Below are 23,838 nucleotides of genomic sequence, written 5' to 3' on the forward strand. Positions count from 1 at the left end.
CAACTAGCTTAAGTCCCCCAAGTAAGCCTTTTTCAGAAAAACTCTATTGTAGCCAGGTAGTTTTGGACAGATTTTGTTATGACTGAATAGATCATTTCTCACTGCTGTCCCCACCTAGCCAGTATATTTTAATCAAGAAAAATAAGCTACTCGCTGAATGTATTGAAAATTTACTGCATTGTCCTGTTTGGCCCTCTGATTTGCTGAGACAAGGATTTTATCACAAGATGCTCCATTGTTTTGGATTACTAGGATTTGGGTTATTCTCCTCTGGTATCTTTTAACTCTGATCACTCAAAGGCAGCAAGACTGATAAATATTTCATGCAGCAACCAGATTTTGTTGCCATGGTTCCTCTTATGCTTTCTCACATTCTCTCAAAGAAACTGGTTGGTGGAGAATATTTTGCTAATAAAATATTAAACATTTATACCAGGAAAATTATTCTTTGGGGTTTGGGGAGGGAAAAAAAATCTGTGATGAATTCATTTCATATGAATGAAACAACAGTGTTAAAAGAAGATACTAAAATTATTGTTTTGACTGTAGGAATAAAAAGTCAAGTAGCTATTTTTCCCTATTGCTGTACAAGCAAAGAGGCTTTTTCTGTGCTTTCTATTCATACATATTTATGTCTGTCTTTGCAGATGAGAAAATGTAGAAGCTAAAAGATAAAATCCCCAATCACTGCCAATAACAAAGCACAAGATTCTATATTCTTTCCACATGTTTTTATTTCTTGACACTTCTAAATACAATTGTGTCACTGTGAAAAGTTTTGTGTTTAAAGTAAGGAAACTGCCATCAAATCTTTGACTGCAGTGTTCAACTGATCTTCATGGCTGTTTCTGTATTCTGGACTTAACATTCCCCATATTAATTGAATTATTTACCACTTTGAAGAGCCAGGGGAGATGATTAATTGGATGTAGCTTTAGTTGATATTGATTCTGGTGCTGTCAAGTCCTGGAAGAAGATTAGAAAGTCAACAAAGCTACAACTAGTAAGAGAGTGTGATTTCTACAGATTTCTTATTGACAGATCAAATGCCATTTTTACTTACGGGCCTTCAACTTTATGAATGCTATAAAATTCTGAGTTCTTGTTGATATTTTTTTTCTCACAAGGAGTGATAAAATTTCATAAAAAGTGTTTTGCCTGACAGCGGATACATTTTTGCAGGCAGGTTATTAAAATATCAGATATATAATTATTGCACAGAGGGAGATGGGGGGGAGGGGGGAAAGGACAGGATAAATGAAATAAGCTACCAAAACTCACTAGTAGGTAAAAAAAATATATACAAGAGCCAATGTCTTTCTAGAAGCTAATTTTGGAAGCTGCAAGAGACATAGTTTGTTTGTTTTTTAAATTTAGCCAGAAGGCAATTTGCCACACTTATATAATATCATTAAATATTAGCATGTAAATATATACTGAACAGCCTAATCATAACCATGGTCAAAGTTCTTGTTCATCTTAATGGAACTATTTCCATGTCTGGAAATTTAGTCTGAAATCTTACAAGTGAACCTCTCTGTACTCCAAAACAGATTCTGAGATTAGTGCAAATTGAATGCAGCTTCACAGAGCTGAAGGAATTTCACAAAGAATCAAGAATTACTGCATGGTTTTTTGGGATATCACAACAGTATAGTTTTTAGTTCTTTCAAGTGAAAATCAAAAACACTGCCCTATTTAGTTTATTAAAATTTGTTGAATCCAATAGCGTGTCTTCCTTATTAGTGTTTAGATTTGGGTAGAACTGAGAAAGATCGCTCAACACTTTTGGAGAGTGATTGGTTGGAGAATATTGGTCCTTACTTAACATAGAAACTGGGACCTGTGCTTTGGGAGTGGGATTAAACAAAGATAAACATACGACATGTAAAAATATGGTTGTAAATTAATCTGTAATGTATTATGCAGGAATTAATTCTACAGGAACTTCCACATGAGCAATAACAGGGGAAGAAAATAATATTTTGCCACTAAAAGATTTGGGTGAATGTTTCATCCCTAAATTCCTGGGTGTAATTACTCCAGAATCACTTCAAGGTTGGTCCTGGCTTTATTACTGCTGGAGATCATCAGTCCCTGGACATTTTCATAGTTAGTCTACAAAAGGCCACTTAAGAATTCCGCCTCGGAGTTGAAAGCCTACAAATTTAAGTTATAAAAAGCCAATCTGCTACCACTTCACTCCTACCTTAATGCCTAAGTGCCTTCATCTGGCGCTCCATGCGTTCGTACCTCTCTGCACGATCCACATCACGCTGTCGAGCCCTTCTCATAATTTCATATCCCTGTGCAACCAAAAAGGCAAGATTTACCATAATACTATAGGGGGCAGGGGAGAAACCCCCAATTTTTCCAAGTTTGTATTTTGCTGTAACTAAAATTGCTCTATTTTACAAATAAATTGTCCCCCTGGACAACCCTCCCCCTCCAGCCAGGCAGAGCGCCACACACCAACCTAGCGATATCCCGAAGGCGCAAAGCCGCAGGAACCTGGGGGAGGGGGGACAAAGGCGCTCACATTGACGCCTTTGGGATACCGCTAGGTTGGTGGGTGGCGCTGTGCCCAGCTGGAGTGGGGGGTTGCCGGGCAGCTGCTCTCACGAGCAGCCGCCCGGCAACACCCCATTCCAGCCGGGCAGAGCGCCACTCACCGACCCAGTAATATCCCAAAGGCGCTAAGCCACATGGCGCTATGCCCGGCTGGAAAGAGAGGTTGCGCGAGCACTTGTTCTGCCTTCAGCTCGCATGCCTCCCTGCCTCACAATGCCCAACTCTCCCTGTAGGGCTGGGCCAGGGCGCCGCCCCGCTGCCGCCACCACCCTGCTACTGCCACTGCCGCCATGCTCCGAGCATAACCGGCTTCCAAACAGAGCATAGTCCCAAAGCGGCCGCTGCCGGAAGACTCGGCAGCGGATCTCCGGAGTTTGGAAGCTGGTTATGCTCGGAATATGGCAGCGGCAGCAGTGCTGCCCTAGCCCAGCCCTGCAGGGGGAGTTTGGCATGGTGAGGCAGGAAGGCAAACGAGCTGGAGGCAGAACAAGCCCTCCCCCCCCCGATAATAAGGCCCAAGCAAAATGTGGGGGGGGGTCAAAAGAAAATAAGGCCCTGTCTTATTTTCGGGACAACACGGTATCACCCTTCCAAACTCAAATCGGTGAGGTGGCCGCCTCAATGAACACTTCCTGCATAATGAAGTAGAGCCCGTGGATTCTCATGACCAATGTCAGGGTCACATCCAACTGACCTTTCCTTTCCAAAGTGCACAACTCCCAGGTTTAAAAAGAATGGAAATTGTCTCTGACATCCAAGGGTCTGGTTTCTGCAGCATCTGAGGACCCCGATTGTTGGGGGCAATAGGCTGACTCTGTAAATCGCTTAGAGGGCTGTAAAAGCACTATAAAGCAGTATATAAGTCTAAGTGCTATTGCTATCTACGACTGCAAGTTGGCTTTATACATCAGATAGTGAGAAGGCATTATTTCCTTTCTCTTATGTCTTCCGAGTGACCTGCTAGGAAATTAATTGAAACGACGAGAGGAGAAAGGGTAAGTTTGAACCAAGCCCACCACTAACTTCTTAGGTATTAAGGGTCCCCTTAAGATTCTGCAGAGAAACCCAGGTGGGAGGTGGAGGGGAGAAGCAGAAGTACGGGTTACGGTAACCACGGTGTTAGAGGAGACGGGATTCCTGTTCTAGGGAAGCTTCTCTACTTACATAGAAGGCATTTCCAATTCCAAAGAGGGTTATGGCTATAAAGGTATAGAGCGTTTTGTTGTGCCGCCACGCATAGCTAGAGGTGGCCATTTGTCTGCAAGGTTGTCCTTCAGAGGGAGCCTTCCATTGTTGAAAGAGGCCTGGAAACACAATTGATTAGGAGGGAAGATGGTCAATGAGGCACTTTCATAAGCCTTGGATGAAAACAAGGCCAAGCACGACCACCTTAATTAGAATCTTATCTCTTATATCTCTTATCTATTTCTCTCTCTCATATCTATTATGTTATATTATGTTTATACTTATTATATATTATTATATATTAAGGTAACATAATATAAACATAACATAATAAACATAAGACACACACAAAACGTGTATGTGTGCAAATTAAATTAAATTAAACTTAAGGGCACCCACTTCCGTCCTGCGCCTGTCACACAACCTTGGCGACGAGCGGGCGGGCAGCCAGGCCGTTTAGCGGATCCTGCGGAACTCGCGACCACTGGATTTCGCTCGGGAAGTGGGAGTAGGGTGTCCCTGCGGGTCGAGGGGGGCTTTGGGGGGGCTGGCTGGGATGAGCAAATGAGGACCACTAAAATAGCCCCCAGGCAAGCGAGATCCCCCCCAAATGTTAGGGACTGCAGGTCGGGGGGGGGTTTCCCTACGGCTTCCGCACAAGCCCCTCCCCCTCGACACCTTTTCAGGTTGTCCCCCTCCCGGCGATGCTCCGCTCACCTGAGCCCTCCAGGAAACGCGCCCTCGGGCCCGCCGCCCGCAGCAGGGTGGCTCCCAAGCGGGACATGACGATGACGACGACGACGGGGGCGGCAAGCGGCGGCTTCTCCTCAGTCAGCGGCTCCTTCCTTCCCCCTCAGCGGCCGTCCTTCCGTCCTCTCGTGCGCACGCGCACCAGCGCTCGCCCGCTTTGCCCTTGCGGGGGGCGCGCGCTCACTCGCTCGCGGTCGCGCCGCTCTAGGCATCCGCACTCTGTTCTAGGTCCCCGTCGGGGGCGTGGCCGGAGGAGCGAGCGAAGGGGTGTGGCCGTGCCCCGGGCAAATGCCAGCCATGCAGCCGTTCCACGCTCGCGCCGCGCGCTGCTTTCTCCGCCCGGGGCTCCTTCGGGGCTTGGCGGAGCAGTCGGGCGGGGGGCTCCTCCGGCGGGGTTCTTGCGAGTCCCGGAGGCGGAGGCGGCTGCTCCTCTCCACGCCTATCTTCTACGTGAACGGGCCGCCCCACATCGGGCATCTCTACTCGGCCGTGCTGGCTGATGCTTTGCACCGGCACCGGCAGTTGCTGGGCTGCGAGGGAGGGCGGCTGGCTACAGGTCTGCGGGGTGATGGGGGAGCTTTCTGCATGAGGGTCCAAGGGTGGTTGTTTTTTTGCAGCCGCCGGTCTGCTTGGCGAGCGCGGGAGTCGGATAGAAACTCCTGGGGGAGCCGCGGGTGTCCTTTCACGAGTGGAAGCGCGATTAGATAGAGAGGTAGAGAGGCTTCTTTCTAACCAGCATGCAAAAGACCTGCTGTGAATGGAGTAGTCCGTTTTGGAAGCTTTTGGGGAACCCACGTGTGTGCTTTCACGAGTGGAAGCGCGCGGGCTTCCAAAAATAGAGAGGGTTCTTTCTAACCAGGATGCAAAAGATCTGCTATGAATGGAGTAGTCTGTTTTGCAAGCAAGGGAGTCGTAGGGAGTCAGCTAGAAACTCCTGGGTGAAACTTAGATCAACGTGGAGGGAGGTTTTTAGGGATCCTGCGTGTGTGCTTTCACGGTTCTGGAGATTTTGGTGATGAGTGAGTGGTATTTGCCTTTTATATATATAGATTCAAATTTATATGCCGATCTCATCAATATGAATCTATGGAGTAGCCCTCCCAGCAGAGGTTGGAGAAGGCTGCCTCTTGTCCTCTTAACCAATTGACCTATCCTGTTTCCTTTGCCAGGAACGGATGAGCATGGCTTGAAAATCCAGACTGCAGCGGCAGCCGCAGGTATTTCTCCGGAAAACTTCTGCGACCGCGTATCAGCCGAATTCCGGGAGCTCTTTGCCCAGGCAGGCATCTCCTACACCCATTTTATCCGTACTACAGAGCTGCGGCACTGGCAGGCTGTGGAGTGCTTCTGGGCTGCCTTGCAGGATGGAGGCTGGCTCTATGAAGCTGACTACGAAGGGTGGTACTGCACAGCAGAAGAGAGCTTTTTGGCAGCCTCTCAGGTGACGGAGTCTGCGGATGCCCGAGGGAGCAAGCAGATGGTTTCCGTAGAGAGCGGGCACCAGGTATGGTATGATGTACCCTGGCAAGTTCTCTTAGTGCCTTGAGTCATTCAGCTTCACTCATGGTTTGGTCATAAGAGATGTGTGAATCCAGTTATTCTGTGCTGTGCTTTCTGCACATGCCCCACCAATAATGTGCAAGCACCAGATAGCATAATATTTTATTTATTTATTAAATGTTTATCCCCGCCTTTGTTACTTTTTAGGTAATTCATGCCTAAGGCACTGAGAGGACCCCCTAAAGGATTATAGTATGCACAGAGTGTAACCTAATTGAGCTTTTGTTAAATTGCTGTTGAGAGGAAGCTCCATTGTCACCTTAAGTGCCAATTTCATAGATAAAACTTCTAGGAGAATTGCCAAGCTTAGCCTAGTCAAGTAACTTTGCTTGCAACTTGCAATGCGTGTTTATCATTCATAAGCTCTGTCTTATATGCCAGAAAACATATTTCTTTCCTCTTCTAAAGTCTATGGTTTTCGGTGCGCTGAGAAAAATCATGAGGTTTGTGTAACATGAAATCATGTTTCTAACACTATGACGATCTGTGCAAGCTGTGCAAAGACTATAAGAATTTGGACAAAAAGTTTTTTGTTCACAACGACTGCACCGTGAGGCTCGCACCTCCTTTTTTCTCTCTCTCTAAGCCTGCTCTGTTAAGGTGTGAGACTAAAATGCTGTCAGGTCTTTTTGCTTTCTGCAGAAAATAAAAACTGATTGTCAGTAGCCTCATATTCAGAGTTTCATTGGAATTATCAGATTCTGAGCTGGATTCAAAAACCTTACAGCACCTTCCTCCTTCTATTTACCCCACAATACCACCCCTTTGAGGTGGGTTGGGCTCAGAGAGGGCCTGGCCCCAAAGTCACCCAGCCCGCTTTCGTGCCTAAGGCAGGACTAGAACTCACAGTCTCCTGGTTTTTGGCCAGCACTTTAACCACTGCACCAAACTGTCTATAATAATAATATGTACCCATGACTACAGTACGGTCAGATTGGAGACATCTGAATCATCTACAGAGTCTCTGTATTATTCTATTATCATTAGATGTTTATTCCACTTATATGTGTAGGTTCAACTTGAGGCGGTGAATGTACCTAATACTCCCGCCTCCTCCTTTCTTCCCCACAACAACTTGGTGAGGTAGGGTTGGACTGAGAGAATGATGGGCTCAAAGTCACCCACATGGCTTTTGTGCCTAAGGGAGGCCTAGAACTCATAGTCTCCTGGTTTCTAAGCTGACACCTGCGTTACACCAGATGATAAGCAAAGATTAGCAGAATAGAAAAGAGGAGTAGCGTGAAGAAAAGATGCAGCCCAAGAAAGCTGTGGAAAAGCAGGCACCCGACGCTGCTAGCTTTTTGAAGCTAGAAAGATGAGATCCTTGGTGGGAGGAAAGCTTTCTGATCCATGCATGCGGCCTTCAGCTCTAAAGAAGGAAAAATAGACATTAATTAAAAATGGACACCAGACATTTCCCGAATGGCATCACTCTGCTAAACAACTAATTCCCACAACACTGTCAAATTATTTACTAAGACTGTATTGCTATTATTCTTCTCATCCTTCCTAGTACCTATCTCCTCCCACCTATGACTATAACCATGTTGCTTGTATCTTTCAATTTATATTGTTTTATTTGTTTCCTAGCATGACTTGATTGCTTATTAGTAACCTATGACTATCACTAAGTGTTGTATCTTACGATTCTTGATGATTTTATTTTATTTTTCTTTATGTATACTGAGAGCATATGCACTAATGACAAATTCCTTGTGTGTCCAAACACACTTGGCCAATAAAAAAATTATATTCTATTTCTTTATTCTGTTTTATTCTACTCTGCACTATTCTATTCTATTCGCTTCTACTCTCTTCTCTTCTCTTCTATTCTAATATAAATACTTGGGTAAATACATATTGTCTGGGAGAGGTTGATGAAACAAGGAAAAACCTTGTGATATCTTCTCTCCTGCATCTCAGGTGCATTGGACCAGGGAGAAAAACTACATGTTCAAGCTCTCCAAGTTCCAGGAGCTGTTGCAACGATGGCTGCACGAGAATAAGGACGCCATAAGTCCCGAGCCCTACTACCAGCAAGTCCTCCAATGGCTGGAAGGGGACCTCCCGGATCTCTCTGTATCTCGTGACCGAGACCGGCTACATTGGGGCATCCCTGTCCCTGGGGACTCGACCCAAACCATCTACGTCTGGGTGGATGCCCTGGTCAACTACTTGACAGTTGTAGGTTACCCCGAGAAGCATGGGGCCTGGTGGCCCACTGTTTGCCACATTGTGGGCAAGGACATTCTCAAGTTCCACGCCATCTATTGGCCTGCTTTGCTGATGGCTGCAGGCCTGGAGCCCCCCTTGCGGATTTGGGTCCATTCTCATTGGACGGTGCAAGGACAGAAGATGTCCAAGAGCTTGGGCAATGTGGTTGACCCTAAGGAGTGCTTGCGGAACTACACGGTAGATGGTTTTCGGTACTTCCTGCTGAGGCAGGGTGTCCCGGAGCGGGATTGCGATTATTATGACGAGAAGGTGATTAAGCTTCTCAACGCGGAGCTGGCCGACGCCTTAGGGGGCCTCCTAAACCGGTGCACGGCTTCTGCCCTGAATCCTGGAGGGACTTACCCCATCTTCTCCGAGACCTGCTTCCCGAGGGACGGTGAGATTCAAAACGGATCTGGCAAGGCCCTAGCAGAGGATTACAAGCTGGTGTCATCGGTCGAGAGCCTGCCTATGAAAGTGAGCGCCTCTTTTGACCGCTTCCAGATCTACAAGGCTCTGGAATCCGTCATGGAGTGCGTGAGGCAGACCAATGGCTTCGTCCAGAGGCACAGGCCGTGGAAACTGTGCCCGGAGGACCCCGCAGAGCGACAGTGGCTGGAGACCATTCTCCACGTCGCCCTGGAATGTCTTCGGGTGTATGGGCTTCTCCTGCAACCGATAATCCCAGCCATGGCTGACAAGCTTCTCTCGAGGTTGGCCGTTTCTTCTACAGAAAGATCTCTGAAAGACTTGGAGTTTCTCCCTCGCTATCATGGCAGAAGGTGCCCCTTTGAAGGCCGGAAGCTCGGGACGGATCCTGGTCTCCTGTTTCCCAGGCTGAGAAAAATATGAAGCCAGCAATTAGAATAGATACTTCATCGGACACGCAAGGAATTTGTCTCCCGTGCAAATTCTTAGTTTTGTTTTGTTTTTAAGAGAAGAACTCAGACTTGTGAGAAGGTGCAGTCAGGGTGAACTAAAATAAAGCGGGGAAAAGGCTTCATATGATATGCAGCTAACTCAGATCTCAAAGTTGTTGTTTTTAGCTTTATGCGGACTCCTTGTGGAGTTACATTTTTTAATATCCTGGTGCAGGGGTATCAAACTTTCATTGAAGGCCGTGTCAGGGTTGTGTTTGATCTTGGAAGGCCGGAGGGGTGGGGGGTGGGCGTGTTGGGGTAGGGGGCCTGGGAATGTGTGTGGATGGCCATATGGGCGTGACATGGGACGTGTTGGGGGCACCTGTGGTGGCCAAGTGCTAAAGCAGGACCTCCCTGAGACCCTCACTCTCATTAAAATCTTCCTTCCTTCCTTTTCTTCTTTTTCCTTCCCTCTTCATTCTCCTTTCTTCTTCCTTCCCCTTATTTTTCCTTCCTTTCTCTCTTCCCATCTTTCCTTCTTCTTTTTCTGTTTCCTTTCCCTTTCTCCTTTCCTGTCCCTTCTTCCACACTCAAATGGAACAAGGGAAATAACTATATATTCTCCATGTTTCCAGTGTCTTTCTTCCCACTTGGAACTGAACCGAGACGGATATTTCTTCCAACAGTTGAAAAGAAGGACCAGGGGAGAAATGATAGCAGCGTTCCAATATCTCAGGGGCTGCTACAAAGAAGAGAGAGTCAACTTATTCTCCAAAGCCCCTGAGGGCAGGACAAGAAACTATGGGGTGGAAACTCATCAAGAAGAGAAACAACCTGAAATTAAAGAGAAATTTCTGACAGCTAGGACAATTAATCAGTGGAACAGCTTGCCTCCAGAAGTTGTGAATGCTCCAACACTGGAAGTTTTTAAGAAGAGATGGAACAACCGCTTGTCTGAAATGGTTTAGGGTTTCATGCCTAAGCAGGGGGTTGGACTAGAAGACCTCCAAGGTCCCTTCCAACTCTGTTATTCTGTTATTCTCCTTTTGTTTGGCTTTTAGTTTTGTTTTGCTAGCCCTCTGCCAGCGAAAACGGATCCCCCTGAACTCTTTTTCACTGGCAGAGAGGCACCATAGGCCGATCCTTTTCTGTTTCCAGCCCAGCCCAGCCCAGTGGGCCAGATCTAAGCACCCCTTGAGCCGAATCTGATCCACGGGCCTTGAGTTTGACACCCCTGTTCTAGTGTCACTCACTTGAATTTTGACAATACGTCTTCTCAAGATGTATGGAATTAAGTAAATCAAGTAAAAAAATGAACGTTGCACTGAACAACCGAAATAACTCTGCTGTAGGAAAACAACCTTATGTTAAGCCCAATGTTAAAGGTTGGAAGTATTATGGTTCGTATTTTGCCACTCATTGCCAAAGCCTTCCCACATTGCAACAAAGCCGCAGTATCCTTTTGTTGTTTCCACAGATATTTATTCTTTCTACACGTGTTATTACTTCACTCTCTTCTTTCTCTGTTCTGCAGTTTTTTTTAAAAAACCATATTAATTGCTTGATTTATTTACCACTTGGAAGAGCCGGAGGAGACAAACAATCAGAAGTAGTTTGAGGTGATATATTCCTGTTGTGCTGTTGCAAACTCCTGGGAGAACATTTAAAAGAGGCTGCAAAAAGCTGAAATCAGAAAGAGTGATTTCTACTGCCTTCTTATTGAGTGAAGAAATGCCATTTTACATGTGTGCATTCAATTTATGGGTGCTATAAAAGCTTTTATAGCAGCTAATACTGGAAGCTGTAAGAGACGAAGTAGTTTTTTAATTTCTCCAGAAGGCAGTTTGTTGGTGCTCATGTAATTACCCATTGGCATGAAAATAAGCACCGAACATTGCAAACCTAACCACATGTATTCCAAGTTCTTAAAATGGGAACCATTGGTTCATAGGTCTTTAAAATCAGTTTTGAAATCTTACAAGTGAATCTCCCTGTACCCAAAAAATCATCATAATAAAATAGATTAATGTAATTTCGATGGGGCAAGACAGCTCCAAAAGGTGAAAGGAAACGCATAAAGAATTGGGAATTAACCAACTGGGCCAACTCACTAAGGCCCCAAAATGATAAATGTTTCCTCTCCTAATCCTTGGCAATGATTTCTCTAGAATCTTTCCAAAATATTCTAATAAGTTAATTTTTCATTGTGTCAGAAGGGAAAAATACACGAAATTAACAGCCAGTAAGTGTATTAAATATAAAGGTTCCCCTCGCACATATGTGCTAGTCGTTCCTGACTATGGGGCGGTGCTCATCTCTGTTTCAAAGCTGAAGAGCCACTGCTGTCTGAAATAGTCTCTGTGGTCATGTGGCCGGCATGACTAGACTCCGAAGGCGCATGGAACGCTGTTGCCTTCCCACCAAAGGTGGTTCCTATTTTTTTACTTGCATTTTTTACATGCTTTCAAACTGCTAGGTTGCCAGAAGGTGGGACAAGGGACGGGAGCTCACCCCGCGGTGCTGGGGATTTGAACTGCCAACCTGCCAACCTTTCTAATCAACAAGCTCAGCATCTTAGTCACTGAGCCACCGCGTCCCAAATAAGCAGATTAGGTGTAGCTAATACAATTTTTTTTAAACATATCAATGTGATTTCTGTCCCCACCCTCACTCCCCAGCATTACATTTCAGAGATCAAAATGTTCGTTCATTTCTAACAGGATGTCACCTAAGTGTTATTTTCAGGGTGCAATTCTCACCCTTCAGAACCAAGATCCCTTTTAAAAGCTGTGCTTAAAAAGGGAAAATTACGATTAGGAAAGCAAGCATGCCCCCCCCCCCATTTTATTATTGGACACCGTGCCTTCTTTTAAGTAAAAGGTCCTGCCTCTCTTCTCCCTGCCCCTGGATAAAGCTTGGGAGGGACTGGCCCCCAAATTTGAACTTCTGCTCGTACCTGTTCAATGCAACATGATGGAAACCCCAAACTAGTCCCCTTTCCCCTCTCTTGGATTTTAGGAACCTGCCCTCTTGATGCCCACGTCTCCATGAATGTCGCCATTTGCCAGAAGTGGTGTAGGCAGGGTCTCCTGCTTGGGGTGAGGGTTGGGCTAGATGACCTTTCAAGGTCCCTTCCAACTCTGTTAATCTGTAAGCATCTGGACTGCCATTTGCCAGAAGTGGGGTAGGCAGGGTCTCCTGCTTGGGGTGAGGGTTGGGCTAGATGACCTTTGAAGGTCCCTTCCAACTCTGTTAATCTGTAAGCATCTGGACTGCCATTTGCCAGAAGTGGGGTAGGCAGGGTCTCCTGCTTGGGGTGAGGGTTGGGCTAGATGACCTTTGAAGGTCCCTTCCAACTCTGTTAATCTGTAAGCATCTGGACTGCCATTTGCCAGAAGTGGTGTAGGCAGGGTCTCCTGCTTGGGGTGAGGGTTGGGCTAGATGACCTTACAAGGTCCCTTCCAATTCTAAGCATTAAGCACTCTTGGGGCGGGGGGAAGGTCCAGCCCAGCCCACCGCCCATCGAGAGAGAATTAAGCGGGGCTTGCGCAGCGCCCTGCCTCCCTTCTACGGCTCATCCAGCCTTCGCGAACCGATTGCTGAGAGCCGGCGGAGGGGAGAGAGGAGAGGAGAGGAGCGCCGCCCTCCGGTCTCCAGCTGCGGGCTGTAGCTCCGCCTTTAGCCGGGCTGGGCGCTGGAAGCCGGCTGGCGCCCGACAGCCAATGGCCGAGCGGCCCCAGGGGCGGCTCCCGGCCGGCGGCGAAACGAGGCTTCTCGGGCGGCTGAGGCTCGGCCGCCCCTCGTCCCTCCGGCTGGTTCTGCCGGTGCAGCGGCGCTGCTGAGCCCGCTTCCCCGCCCGTCGCCTCCGCTCCTCCGCTCGCCCTCTCCGCCCGCCGGGATGGAGCTGGAAGCCTCGCTGGAGCAGTCGGTGCAGGCGCGCATCTTCAAGATCATTGTCATCGGGGACTCCAACGTGGGCAAGACCTGCCTGACGGTCCGCTTCTGCGGCGGCACCTTCCCCGCCAGCACCGAGGCCACCATCGGCGTGGATTTCAGGGAGAAGGCGGTGGAGATCGCCGGGGAGCACATCAAGGTAAGGCGGGGACCGGGCCCGCGGGAGCATCCTTCGGGGGGGGGGGGCGGAGGAGAGATGCTGGGTACCCGGTTTCTTGGCGACCCTCCCTCCTCCCTTCTTCCACCCTTCACCGCTGGTCCGGGAGGGCTCGAGGCTTGTCTTCTTCTTCCATCCATCCATCCTTCCTTCCCTCCCTCCCTCCATCCTACTGAAGCCGCCTTCCCGTGACATCATCTCTGGATAGTCCATAAACCCTGATTGCCTATAAGCCAGAAACCCTAGAAGCCCTGGGTTTGGGATTTAGAGAGGGGTCGTTCGAATGCAGCTAGATAGCATTATTTCTGTATTCTTGGAGGGGCTGCTGCCCCCAAAGAAGAGGAGGGGGTGGTGGACAAATCATTCTCTATCCAAAGTACCGGAAGGCAGGAGGAGAAACAATGGATGGAAACGGATCAAGGAGAGAATCGACTTGGAATGAAGGAGAAACTTCCTAACAGGGAGAACAATGAACCAGGGGAACAGCCAGCCACCAGAAACTGGGGGCACTCCACCACTGGAGGTTTTTAAAGAAGAGACTGGACAGTTACTTGTCTGAAACGGTATAGGTTCTTCTCCTGTTTGAAGGGGGGGGGCTGGACTAGAAGACCTCCAAGGTCCCTTCCAGCTCTGTTCTACACCTGGTTAATCTCCAGGGAATGCAAAACAGAGGAGGGGAGAGCTCCTGATCTCATTCTCTAAAAGGGCTGGAAGTCCTCCAGGAAGGGTCAGGCAAGGAGACGGTTTGGTCCGTGTCCTGGCTGGGTTTTGAGCTACCTGCTGTGTGAACGTGGCCACGGTTCGAATCCCTAGTACAGGTTTCCTGCGTGAGCAGGGGGTTGGACTAGATGACCTCCAAGGTCCCTTCTGACTCTGTTACCATTTACTGTTTACATCGTTTCTGAATTTATTGGGTGTATGTGTTTGTAGCACCTAGCTTAGAGTTAGATGCTTTGTTTCAGGAATGCTCCTGTTTCCCCCACACACAACAACAACCTTGTGAGGTAGGTCAACCTTGGGAAAGTGACTAGCCCGAAGTTTTACCTGTTCAGCTTGGAGTTGAATTGAGACTAGCAACTTAAAGCACTAATCACACCGGTTTTCAGAATCAGGATCTTGCCTTAAGCAGCCAATTGTTCAGAGAACCCTAACGAATCCTTCTAATGCAATGTGTGGCTAATGCAATGCCTGGCTCTAGCCTCTTTTTTTTTCATTTAAATCATTGATGTCTTCTCTTCGCCCTCCCTCATTTCCCCCCACCCAGCCCTGTCAAGTGGGAAGGGGGAGTGTGAAAACCACTGGCCTGAAGTCATCTACTGAATGGCGTGACTCATTAGGACATTCAGATTTGATTTCCCTGGTTTGGATCTCATAACAATGGCTTCTCCAGTTTAATATTTTTGGAACCGTTGCACCCACCCCAGTTGCCAAGGGATCCAAATTGCCATTTTCCACGGAGAAAACTCAATAAATCTGTGTATATGCTTTGTGCGTACATATTATGTGCATTATATATTTGCATATGATGTTAATGCACCCTGTTGTTTCCCCAAAAATAAGACTTCCCTGGGTAATAAGCCCAATTGGGCTTTTGAGCGAATGCGCCCCTTCCCCGAAAATAATCCTCCGTTAAAATATTTAAACGCATGTGCAGCCGATCCCCGCCACTTCCTGGGGGGGAAAGGGGGCGGGAACATGCCCCACATGCCCCCATGCGCCTGCCATCCATGCGGAACGGCCTCGTGGAGGCCACTCCCGCAAATCCGAGCTACCGCGCCCCTTCTGTGAGTGGCGGCCGCAAGAAGAGCGCCAGGCTCAGGAATGCTTGGACTGGCAAGAGTATGCCATAAACAGAACTTCCAGCCCTGTCTGGATCAGCTGATCTGTGGGCCACCAGCCATGGTTAAGGGGCTTCCTGCACCTCAAAAATAATAAGACCTCCCTGAAAATAAGGCCAAGCGCTTATTTTGGGAGTCAAAAGAAAATAAGACGGTGGGAAAACATGGTATATATTATATACATGTATATATTTTGTCATCCATCATGACCAATTGACTAGATTGATCCCTGCAGTTTTCTTGGTAAGGGTTTTTAGAAAGTGGTTTGCCATTGCGTCCTTCCTAGGGCTAAGAGAAAGTGACTGGCCGAAGATCACCCAGCCGGTTTTGTGCCTAAGGTGGGATTAGAACTCCCAGCCTCCCAGCTTCGAGCCTGATCCCTTAACCACTACACCTAACTGGCTCTTTGTTTTCTATACTCAAATGTATATTAAAATGTTTGAGGTTGTATTGACATGTTGAAGGAATTAGACTATAGTCTGCCATGCTGGTCCAATGTGGGTTGGCAGATGTGATTGGTGATTGGTGTTAATCTGGGGTATTGATCGTGGTCTGTTCGCCTTGGGTGACCAAAATGGACAAGCATGTCCAAAGACATCACCCACAATTTCATTTACCAACACAAGCCCCTTCCCCTCGTCAAAGCCCCCATCATAGAAGGAAATATTTGGAAAATCTTTGATCCTGCAGTGGGCAGACAATGGCTAGAACGAGGACATTAAAATATGTTTGTTTGTTTGTGGGTGAGTGTGTCGTTGTTCAGTGCTGGGTGAGCTGTGCACAGATCTCCAAAATCCCCTTTGAGAGGAATCAATATTTAAGCTGTCATGCTTCATTCAACATAGATTGTTGTTTTGCCCAGATCAGATGATGATGATGCATGGATGAACTGGTTTGGTAATGTTTGGATGCCCTCATCATCAGGGCTTTATTTATCCCATTGGCAAAAATCTGATATTGGCAAAAAGGGAGATGTGAGAAGACCAAGATTACAAATCCATCTGTTTTAACACAGGTACCACTGAGAATCCTTCTGTTGTTTTTTCCGTGGAAGAAAACAGGATGAGATGCCTAGGAAAGCTTCTTTTTTCTTTCCCTTTGCACATTAGAGAAGTGGTCATCTGTAAACTATAACCCATTTGATGCTATCTGTTGTATCCTGGGTAGCCATCAGAAGTCTAGTGCTAATAAAAGTGGGTGGATGGATGGATAAATAGGAGTCTGGAAAAGTTAGAAAGATACTTTTATTGGAACAATTGCAGAAGGATTCGGGTTTTTGAATTGCCCTGAATCCTGGAAGAAACGCAGATTCTGTATTCTTCCATTGTTTCAAAAGTAGCAATAATCTTTAGTTCCTACTTTTTTTAAAAAAAAAAGAGAACATTAATCGAACAGAAACCGATACGAATAAGGAGAACAAAGAGAGAGAATTTTTTTAAAAAAACCTGCATCCAAATTCCTTTGTAGCAAATACAAAACTATCTCTTACTATATGATTACAAAAAAACCTAACTTTTTCTATTATCCCATTTTTTTCCCGATCATCGAAACCACAACTATTAGATCCATTTTGTTTCTGTTTCATGCAAGAAGTCCATACGGGGTTTCCAGTCAGTTATAAACATGGGTATTTTCTTTTCTCTAATCAAAGATAGCCATTTCTGCAAGTTCCTTCATCTCCCTCAACCATTCCTCCATTGTGGGTCGTGTCAAACCTTTCCACTTCTGAACATCTAACAATCTCGCTTCAGTTGTCATATGGAAAATCAAAGCTTAAGGAACTTTTTGCTAGCTGCTTGCCCACTTTTAATTCCTATTTGTACTATAAGACCCACATGTCACTCAAAAGCTGTAGTCGTGTATTGTTAAACCTGGGTTATAGAAGCACATAAGCAAATCCACTGTATTCTGGTTTGGTCAGAAGGCATGGTTCACAGATCATATTGAGGCAGAGGTTAGGGTCCTATTCTGACCAAGGCTTCCCAAGAGCATGAAGCAAACTCCTTGTCCCGGCAAAACCCCTTTTATTAATTTGCTGTGAATTCTGCTCAGTCATAGCCAGCAAAATCTTTCAAAGGAGGATTTACAGTCACAGACCTTATCTGGCTTGGAGAGCTGCCAGGCCGATATCTGCAAAACTTGGCAAGGAGAGTCACGAACCAATGAAGTGAACTAATTGTCTCCTGCAAACTCCACTCCCCTTTTGCTCCTCTTTTTATTCCCTGTGGGAGGGGCCATTCATTGTCCACCTGTGGCCTTACTCCCAAATTGACCCCTGTTCTTTAGCTGTTCCCTTTGTCTGGCAACTCTGCTCATGCACACACTGGGAACAGGCTCCAGCTGTTCGTCTGCCTCACTGATGCCTGACTCTGAAGACAGCTGATAACTGGCATATGGCTCTGGCCCCCTCTTTGCCTCCGACACAGAGCCTTCCCCAGACTCCAGGACCGGCCCAGGTTCCTCCCCAACCTCCTCACTGTCTGAATCTGCTGCCAATTCTGCTGGCTGCTGGTGGACCACCACAGGTCCATCCATGATATGTAGAATTTGCAAACTGCGATCTTAGCCTACTGTAACATGTGTGGAAACCTATTCTATTTCTGTTTTGTTCCTTTTTCTCTGTGTGTTGCCCACATGTGGATGAGAGCAAGATGACCTCAGAGTTTTCCTGCAGGAGAGGGAGGCTCTATGAAGCATTGCTTCTTTTAACCTTTTGTGTATCCAGGGAGAGGGAGAGAGAGAGAATGAGAGAGAGAAAGAGAGAGAGAAAGAGAGGGAGAGGGAGAGAGAATGAGAGAGAAAAAGAAAGAGAGACAGAGACAGAGAAAGAGAGAGAGAACCTTCCTTTGCTTTTGCTTTTTTTTTCTATTCCTTTTGCAAAATGAGGGATTTTGGAGAGAGAAGTATTTGATGATCCGCATCCACCATCCACTTGTAGCGCTGAGGCAACATTATTATTTTAAAATGTCTTTTAAGGAAAAAAAGGATCAAAGGATCTTCAGGAGATAGGACTAGACCTTAAGGAGCAGGCATAAGGCCGAGTCAAGTTCAAAAAATAGAAATAATAATTTTATTACAGCTCCAAAATGAAAAAAAGAGAAACGAGCCATGCGAACTAAGCAAAATATAAGAAGTCAAGAAGGAAAATGCAAAATATTTTCTCTCCGATGAATCCCTTCCAGGATGTTTACTGTTCCTTTGTTTGATGGTCCAAAAGAGGCTCCTGTCCCTGCCCGTCACCTGAAATCATCTCACGTCCTAAACTATTTTATCACCCTGTTTTGCTCTATGTGTCAGTGCAATCTCACACACCCTCTGGGGACAAAAGATAGCTTTGTAGCCCCAAGTAGCTTCTGAGACCAGAGTACAAAGGCCAGCTTGTGCAAGGGAGCCCTGCTGGGGAAGGGAAGGAGATGAGGGGAGTGGCAGGCGGTCTCTATTTGCTGAGCCAGGTGGGGGGGGGGGTGGGGGGGTCTATCATGCTGTGCTGAGTTATGAGGTTGAGATCAATGCTATCTCCTCCAGAGTGTGCAAATCAACACGTGCAACTCCGCCGTGGAGATCCTGGAGTGAGAGTGAGCCTCCCTCAGCCAAAGCAGGGTCCTTAGGAGAATTAAACGAAGGAGGGAAAACATTTGCATGATACTTGCAAGAAGTAGTAGAGGTGAGTTGCTCCCGGTTCAGTAGTAAAAAAATTGGCAACCCACCATCGATCAGAAGGTAGATAATTCTCGGGTTTCAGCCATTCATTTCGTGACCGTTCAAAATTACAACAGCCCTGAGAAAAGTGAATGCAGTCGATCCTCGCGCTTATGCCCGTCACACGGGCACGCGATCAACGTTCAAGTACTCGGCAACTGGTCTGTATTTAGAGTTCCCAATTCACAGGATAATACAATAATAATACAATAATACAATACAATAGTAGAGTTGGAAGGGACCTTGGAGGTCTTCTAGTCCAACCCCCTGCCTAGGCAGGAAACCCTATACCGTTTCAGACAAATGGCTATCCAACATCTTCTTAAAGACTTCCAGTGTTGGGGCATTCACAACTTCTGGAGGCAAACTGTTCCACTGATTAATTGTTCTAACTGTCAGGAAATTTCTCCTCAGTTCTAAGTTGCTTCTCTCCTTGGATTCTCCATGGATTGCCATGGGTAGCACTTCCCAGTTGACTTCTTACAAATAGAGTCAACGGGAAATCCAGATCCTCTTAATGACCACTTAACCATCGTAGTGATTCGCTTAGCAAACGTGGCAAAAAAAAAAGGGGGGGGGGTTTCCTAAAAATAATCTGCGTCTCACTTAACAACCTGCTTGCTAAGCAAATGGAAATTCTGGTTTCGATTGTGATCGTATGCCGAGGACCTATCCAGTGGTGGGATTCAAATAATTGAACAACTGGTTCTCTGCCTTAATTATTTCTTCCAACAACCAGTTCACCAAACTGCTCAGAAAATTAACAACCGGTTCTCCCAAAGTGGTGCGAACCGGCTGAATCCCACCACTGGACTTATCTGTAAATCCAAGGGCCAGCAACGTATCACTATCTGCCAGATTCCTAGCGTCAGGAATGCTGGGGCTCCTCTCTAGGACTTCTAGGTTGTCCTTTGAAATACCCCGTTTCATGGAACCAGAAATATATATCCATAAATTATAGCAAGGGAAATGTCAATGGAGATTCTCAGTCATCCAGGTCATGGTTGTCCCAAAGGGGCTTTTTCAAGGGGCAACTGGACTTTCTAGTGTTTTTTTGGGGGGGGGGGAAAGATGTTTCACTTCTCATCCAAAAACAGCTTCTTCAGCTCTGACTGGAAGGTGGGGAGCAGAAGGATTTATATTCCTTGCAGACCGCTGGTCCTTTGCATCCTTTTTAGAGAGTCATTCAGACCACTTGGAGGTTTTATCTGTGTCCTCAGGGTCACTTGAGTAATGCAAATGGTTCCTGTAGTCTGCAATTTTTTCCCCTCTGGACATTCATTCCTACTCCCACACCATTCGAAGGGTATTCATCCCAAATTGAATAGCTAAAACTCTGTAGAGATTCTCAGTCGTCCAGGTTATGGTTGTCCCAAAGGTGCTTTTTTCAGGAGACTTCCTTGTTTGTTTGTTTTTCTTTTGAAATCGTTTCGCTTCTCATCCAAAGAAGCTTCTTCAATTCTGACTGGAAGCATTTATATTCCTTGCAGACCACTGGCCGTTTGCATCCTTTTATAGGGTCATTGAGGCCACACTTGTAGGTTTATCTGTGTCCTCAGGGTGATCTGATTGGTGCAAATGGGTGTAGAGCCTAAAATGACCAGTGCTCTACAAGGAATATAACTCCTTCCATTCCTCACCATCCAGTCGGAGCTGAAGAAGCTGCCTGGATGAGAAGTGGAACGTCTTCAAAGAAAAACAAAGGAAGTCCAGTGGCCTCTTGAGGGGGGGGGGGAAAGCAACTTTGGGACATAGCAAGGGGAAAATTCCCGCAACGGAGGAAAGGATCCATGGCTTCACAGTGGAAGTGGCAGGAACGCCGTATCTGTGGGTTTCCCAAGTGTTGTGCTCTTTTATTCCAGGTCCAGGTGTGGGACACAGCAGGCCAAGAGAGGTTCCGGAAGAGCATGGTGGAGCATTACTACCGCAACGTCCACGCGGTGGTTTTTGTCTACGACGTCACAAAGATGGCGTCCTTCCTCAACCTGAAGAACTGGATCGAGGAGTGCAACGGCCACGCCGTCCCGGCTCTCGTCCCCAAAGTGCTCGTGGGAAACAAGTGTGACTTGCGGGATCAAATCCAAGTCCCGTCCAGCATGGCCCTGAAATTTGCCGATGCCCACAATATGCTTTTGTTTGAAACCTCCGCCAAGGACCCGAAAGAGAGTCAGAACGTGGAGTCTATTTTTATGTGTCTGGCCTGCCGGCTGAAGGCCCATAAGTCTCTACTCTATCGGGACATGGAGAGGCAAGGGAAGGGACAGAAAATACAGCTGGCGCCGGCCTCGGGCAATAGGAACGCCTGCCCTTGCTGAAGGGCAGTCTTGACCGTTGAGCTGGGAGGACTGGGCAGGCGGTTTTGTGTGCCTCGATAAGCTGAATCAACGTTGCTCGTTTCCAGTGAATTCCATGTTAAATTAATAATAAACATTTGTATGGCTCACACTTGGTTTGGGTGTAGCTTTTTCTCTGCCCTCCGCTGAAACCCGTTGACTGTAATTGAGGGGTCCTGGGTCCTCTCTGAGCTTGGCTGATTTTCTGCAGACATTTCGTCACCCAAACTAGTTAACATCATCAATGCCCAAACTACCAAAAGGTAACATTATCAACATTGATGATGTTGCTTACCGGTAGTTTGAAACGTCTGGAAGAAAACAACCAAGCTTAGAGAACACCCAAGACCTTCTTCCTCCCCCTCCTCTTCCTCTTCCTCCTCTTCCTCCTCCTTTCCTCCATTCCATAAACCACACTCCCTTGTAGCACTGATGATGTTACCTAGTTGGGTAATGAAATGTCTTCAAGAAAACAACCAAGCTCAGAGAACACCCCAAACCCTCCTCCTCCTCCTCCTCCTCGACTCCCTTCTCCATTCCACAAACCACACTCCCTTCTAGCACTGATGATGTTACCTAGTTGGGTAATGAAATGTCTTCAAGAAAACAACCAAGCTCAGAAAGCACCCAGGACCCTCTTCCTCCCCCCTCCCTCCTGCTCAATTCCACAAACCACACTCCCTTCTAGCACTGATGATGTTACCTAGTTGGGTAATGAAACGTCTTCAAGAAAGCAATCAAGTTCAGAGAGCATCAAGGACCTCTCAGGTCAATCCTGAGCTACAAATATTCTCCTTTCTTGGATTGTCATAATTTCAGTCATAACTTGGGACAATCATAAAGTGGGTCAGCATGGGACCATGCCTGATTTTATGACCTTGCTGTGGCAATCGTTAAGCAAACGTGGCAGTCATAAGTGTAAAATTCTTTAATTAAAGAGAGCTGCAGTGATGCAGTGGTTAGAATGCAGTACTGCAAGCTAACTCTGCCCGCTGGCAGGAGTTAGATCATGATCGGCTCAAGGTTGACTCAGCTTTCCATTTTTTCCAGGTCAGTAAAATGAGGACCCAGATTGTTGGGGGCAATAGGCTGACTCTGTTTAGAAAAGGCTGTAAAGCATTTAGGAAGTGATATATTATTCTAAGTGCTATGGCTATTGCTAAAATTGTTCGCTATGGGGCAGTTTTTGCTGGAAACTCTTAAGCAAACACCAGTTTCCAACAAAACTGTAAATTGTGTTCACAGGACTAATAGGATGCTGTAAATGGCCATACATATGTGTCGGCAGTTGAGAGTCCCAAATGCTGTCACAAGGGGATGGAGGTTTCACCAGTGGTGGGATTCAAATTTTTTACTACCAGTTCTATGGCTGTGGCTTGGTGGGCGTGGATTGGTGGGCATGGCAGGGGAAGGATACTGTAAAATCCCATTTCTTCCCGATCAGCTGGGACTCGGGAGGCAGAGAATAGATAGGGACGGGGCCAGTCAGAGTTGGTATTTACCGGTTCTCTGAACTACTCAAAAGTTCCGTTACCGGCTCTCCAGAACTGGTCAGAACCTGCTGAATACCACCTCTGGGTGGCACAGACATTGTAACTGGGTTGTATGTCTTATTTTGGGGGTCCATTGTAACTTTAAAGGGTTGCTAAGTGACCAGTCATAACTTAAGGATCATTAATTATATGTTGTCTGGGCTGCTGAATTTCCCTGGCTGGATTCACCTGACAATGACCCAGTTCACCCTAGATGCTAAATCCTATTGTTAGTTTATTCAACTGGACAAGATGTAGCTTATCAATGAAGGAAAATCGCATCATGGCCTATGAATCCAGACAGCAAGGACAATTTAAGGCACATTTTCCTGACTGGCTGAAGTCCAATTACTTGTTTTGCTTGCAAACGATCTTGCAAAAGTTCTCACACAAGCATGTGACAGGCAATAAGGACGTCTACAGTGTAAAACAGCTAAATTGTGCGTCTTTGCGCTCCTCCTTACATCAGACCCTTCAACAAGAGATCTGAATGGGCCCGATTCTTGTGGCATCTTTTTTAACATTTGAAAAATATATTCTCATTCATAGATGATAATTCTCTTCAGCAGATGCTTATAGGGTTATCCCCATGTCAGATACATTCTTAGATTTGTAGACACCCATATCTGGAGGGCATCGGGCTATGTGTGTTTACAGGCCTTAGCAACTCATCATTCTGTCTCTTTTTTAACCATGATGGTTAAAGTGATGGGTCTAAAAATGCTTATCAAAGCTTGCTTTATTGGTTTACCAAGAGTAATTTGGAGGAGAAATTTTGTATTCTCTGCAATGGTAAGCTGTCCTTAGAGTATCAGGAGAACTAAGACCTTCACCCATCTTTGGGGGGTTTCTTGGATATTTTTATTTTATTTTATCTTTATACAAAGTACAAACAGTCCATTAAGAGTGTGTCGTTTGGGTACAGATATTTTGGGCAATAAAACAATCAAATTTTACAATCATACTCATTATTTTTCTATTCAGGGATTCTACCTATTCTACTATTATTATTCCCCTTCACTGCTACAACAATCCTCTTCTTAATTTATTTAGCGCTTTTAGTTATATTAACTCTAATTAATATATTTTTAACACAGCTAATTTCACTTCTAATGTTTATATTTACTCTCTAACCATTGATAAGATGCTTCCCCTACAGTATAATAAGCAATTTATTCCTTCTCT

General features: G+C 46.2%; 3 protein-coding genes across 3 annotated transcripts; 2 read left to right on the plus strand and 1 right to left on the minus strand.

Moving 5' to 3' along the window:
- Positions 1–709: 709 nt before the first annotated feature.
- On the minus strand, positions 710–4,659 carry LOC309397758 (uncharacterized protein). Its single transcript, XM_081964065.1, has 4 exons — positions 4,474–4,659; positions 3,736–3,875; positions 2,210–2,306; positions 710–966 (listed from the first exon to the last, which is right to left on the minus strand). The coding sequence occupies exons 1-3, from the start codon at positions 4,538–4,540 to the stop codon at positions 2,211–2,213; spliced, it is 303 nt and encodes a 100-aa protein (XP_081820191.1). The 5' UTR covers positions 4,541–4,659; the 3' UTR covers positions 710–966; position 2,210.
- Positions 4,660–4,733: 74 nt separating this feature from the next.
- MARS2 (methionyl-tRNA synthetase 2, mitochondrial) lies at positions 4,734–9,429 on the plus strand. Its single transcript, XM_081964064.1, has 3 exons — positions 4,734–5,062; positions 5,676–6,010; positions 7,990–9,429. Exons 1-3 carry the CDS (start codon positions 4,795–4,797, stop codon positions 9,130–9,132), a joined length of 1,746 nt encoding a protein of 581 aa, XP_081820190.1. The 5' UTR covers positions 4,734–4,794; the 3' UTR covers positions 9,133–9,429.
- A 3,243-nt stretch (positions 9,430–12,672) lies between these two features.
- On the plus strand, positions 12,673–21,224 carry RAB33A (RAB33A, member RAS oncogene family). The gene is made up of 2 exons (XM_081963731.1): positions 12,673–13,233; positions 20,651–21,224. Exons 1-2 carry the CDS (start codon positions 13,039–13,041, stop codon positions 21,101–21,103), a joined length of 648 nt encoding a protein of 215 aa, XP_081819857.1. The 5' UTR covers positions 12,673–13,038; the 3' UTR covers positions 21,104–21,224.
- The last annotated feature ends 2,614 nt before the right edge of the window (positions 21,225–23,838 follow it).

Source organism: Natrix helvetica (genome assembly GCF_964273705.1).
Source record: "Natrix helvetica genome assembly, chromosome: 11".
Classification (NCBI taxonomy): Eukaryota; Metazoa; Chordata; class Lepidosauria; order Squamata; family Natricidae; genus Natrix; species Natrix helvetica.

Excerpts from the sequence above, each read along its gene's own strand:
- LOC309397758 (XM_081964065.1), bottom strand. The coding sequence starts at position 4,540 with ATGTCCCGCTTGGGAGCCACCCTGCTGCGGGCGGCGGGCCCGAGGGCG. Across the intron at positions 3,876-4,473 it reads GCGTTTCCTGGAGGGCTCAG|GCCTCTTTCAACAATGGAAG; the intron begins GTGAGCGGAGCA and ends TTGTGTTTCCAG. Across the intron at positions 2,307-3,735 it reads GAATTGGAAATGCCTTCTAT|GGATATGAAATTATGAGAAG; the intron begins GTAAGTAGAGAA and ends TTGGTTGCACAG.
- MARS2 (XM_081964064.1), top strand. The coding sequence starts at position 4,795 with ATGCCAGCCATGCAGCCGTTCCACGCTCGCGCCGCGCGCTGCTTTCTC. Across the intron at positions 5,063-5,675 it reads GGGAGGGCGGCTGGCTACAG|GAACGGATGAGCATGGCTTG; the intron begins GTCTGCGGGGTG and ends TTCCTTTGCCAG. Across the intron at positions 6,011-7,989 it reads CCGTAGAGAGCGGGCACCAG|GTGCATTGGACCAGGGAGAA; the intron begins GTATGGTATGAT and ends CCTGCATCTCAG.
- RAB33A (XM_081963731.1), top strand. The coding sequence starts at position 13,039 with ATGGAGCTGGAAGCCTCGCTGGAGCAGTCGGTGCAGGCGCGCATCTTC. Across the intron at positions 13,234-20,650 it reads TCGCCGGGGAGCACATCAAG|GTCCAGGTGTGGGACACAGC; the intron begins GTAAGGCGGGGA and ends CTTTTATTCCAG.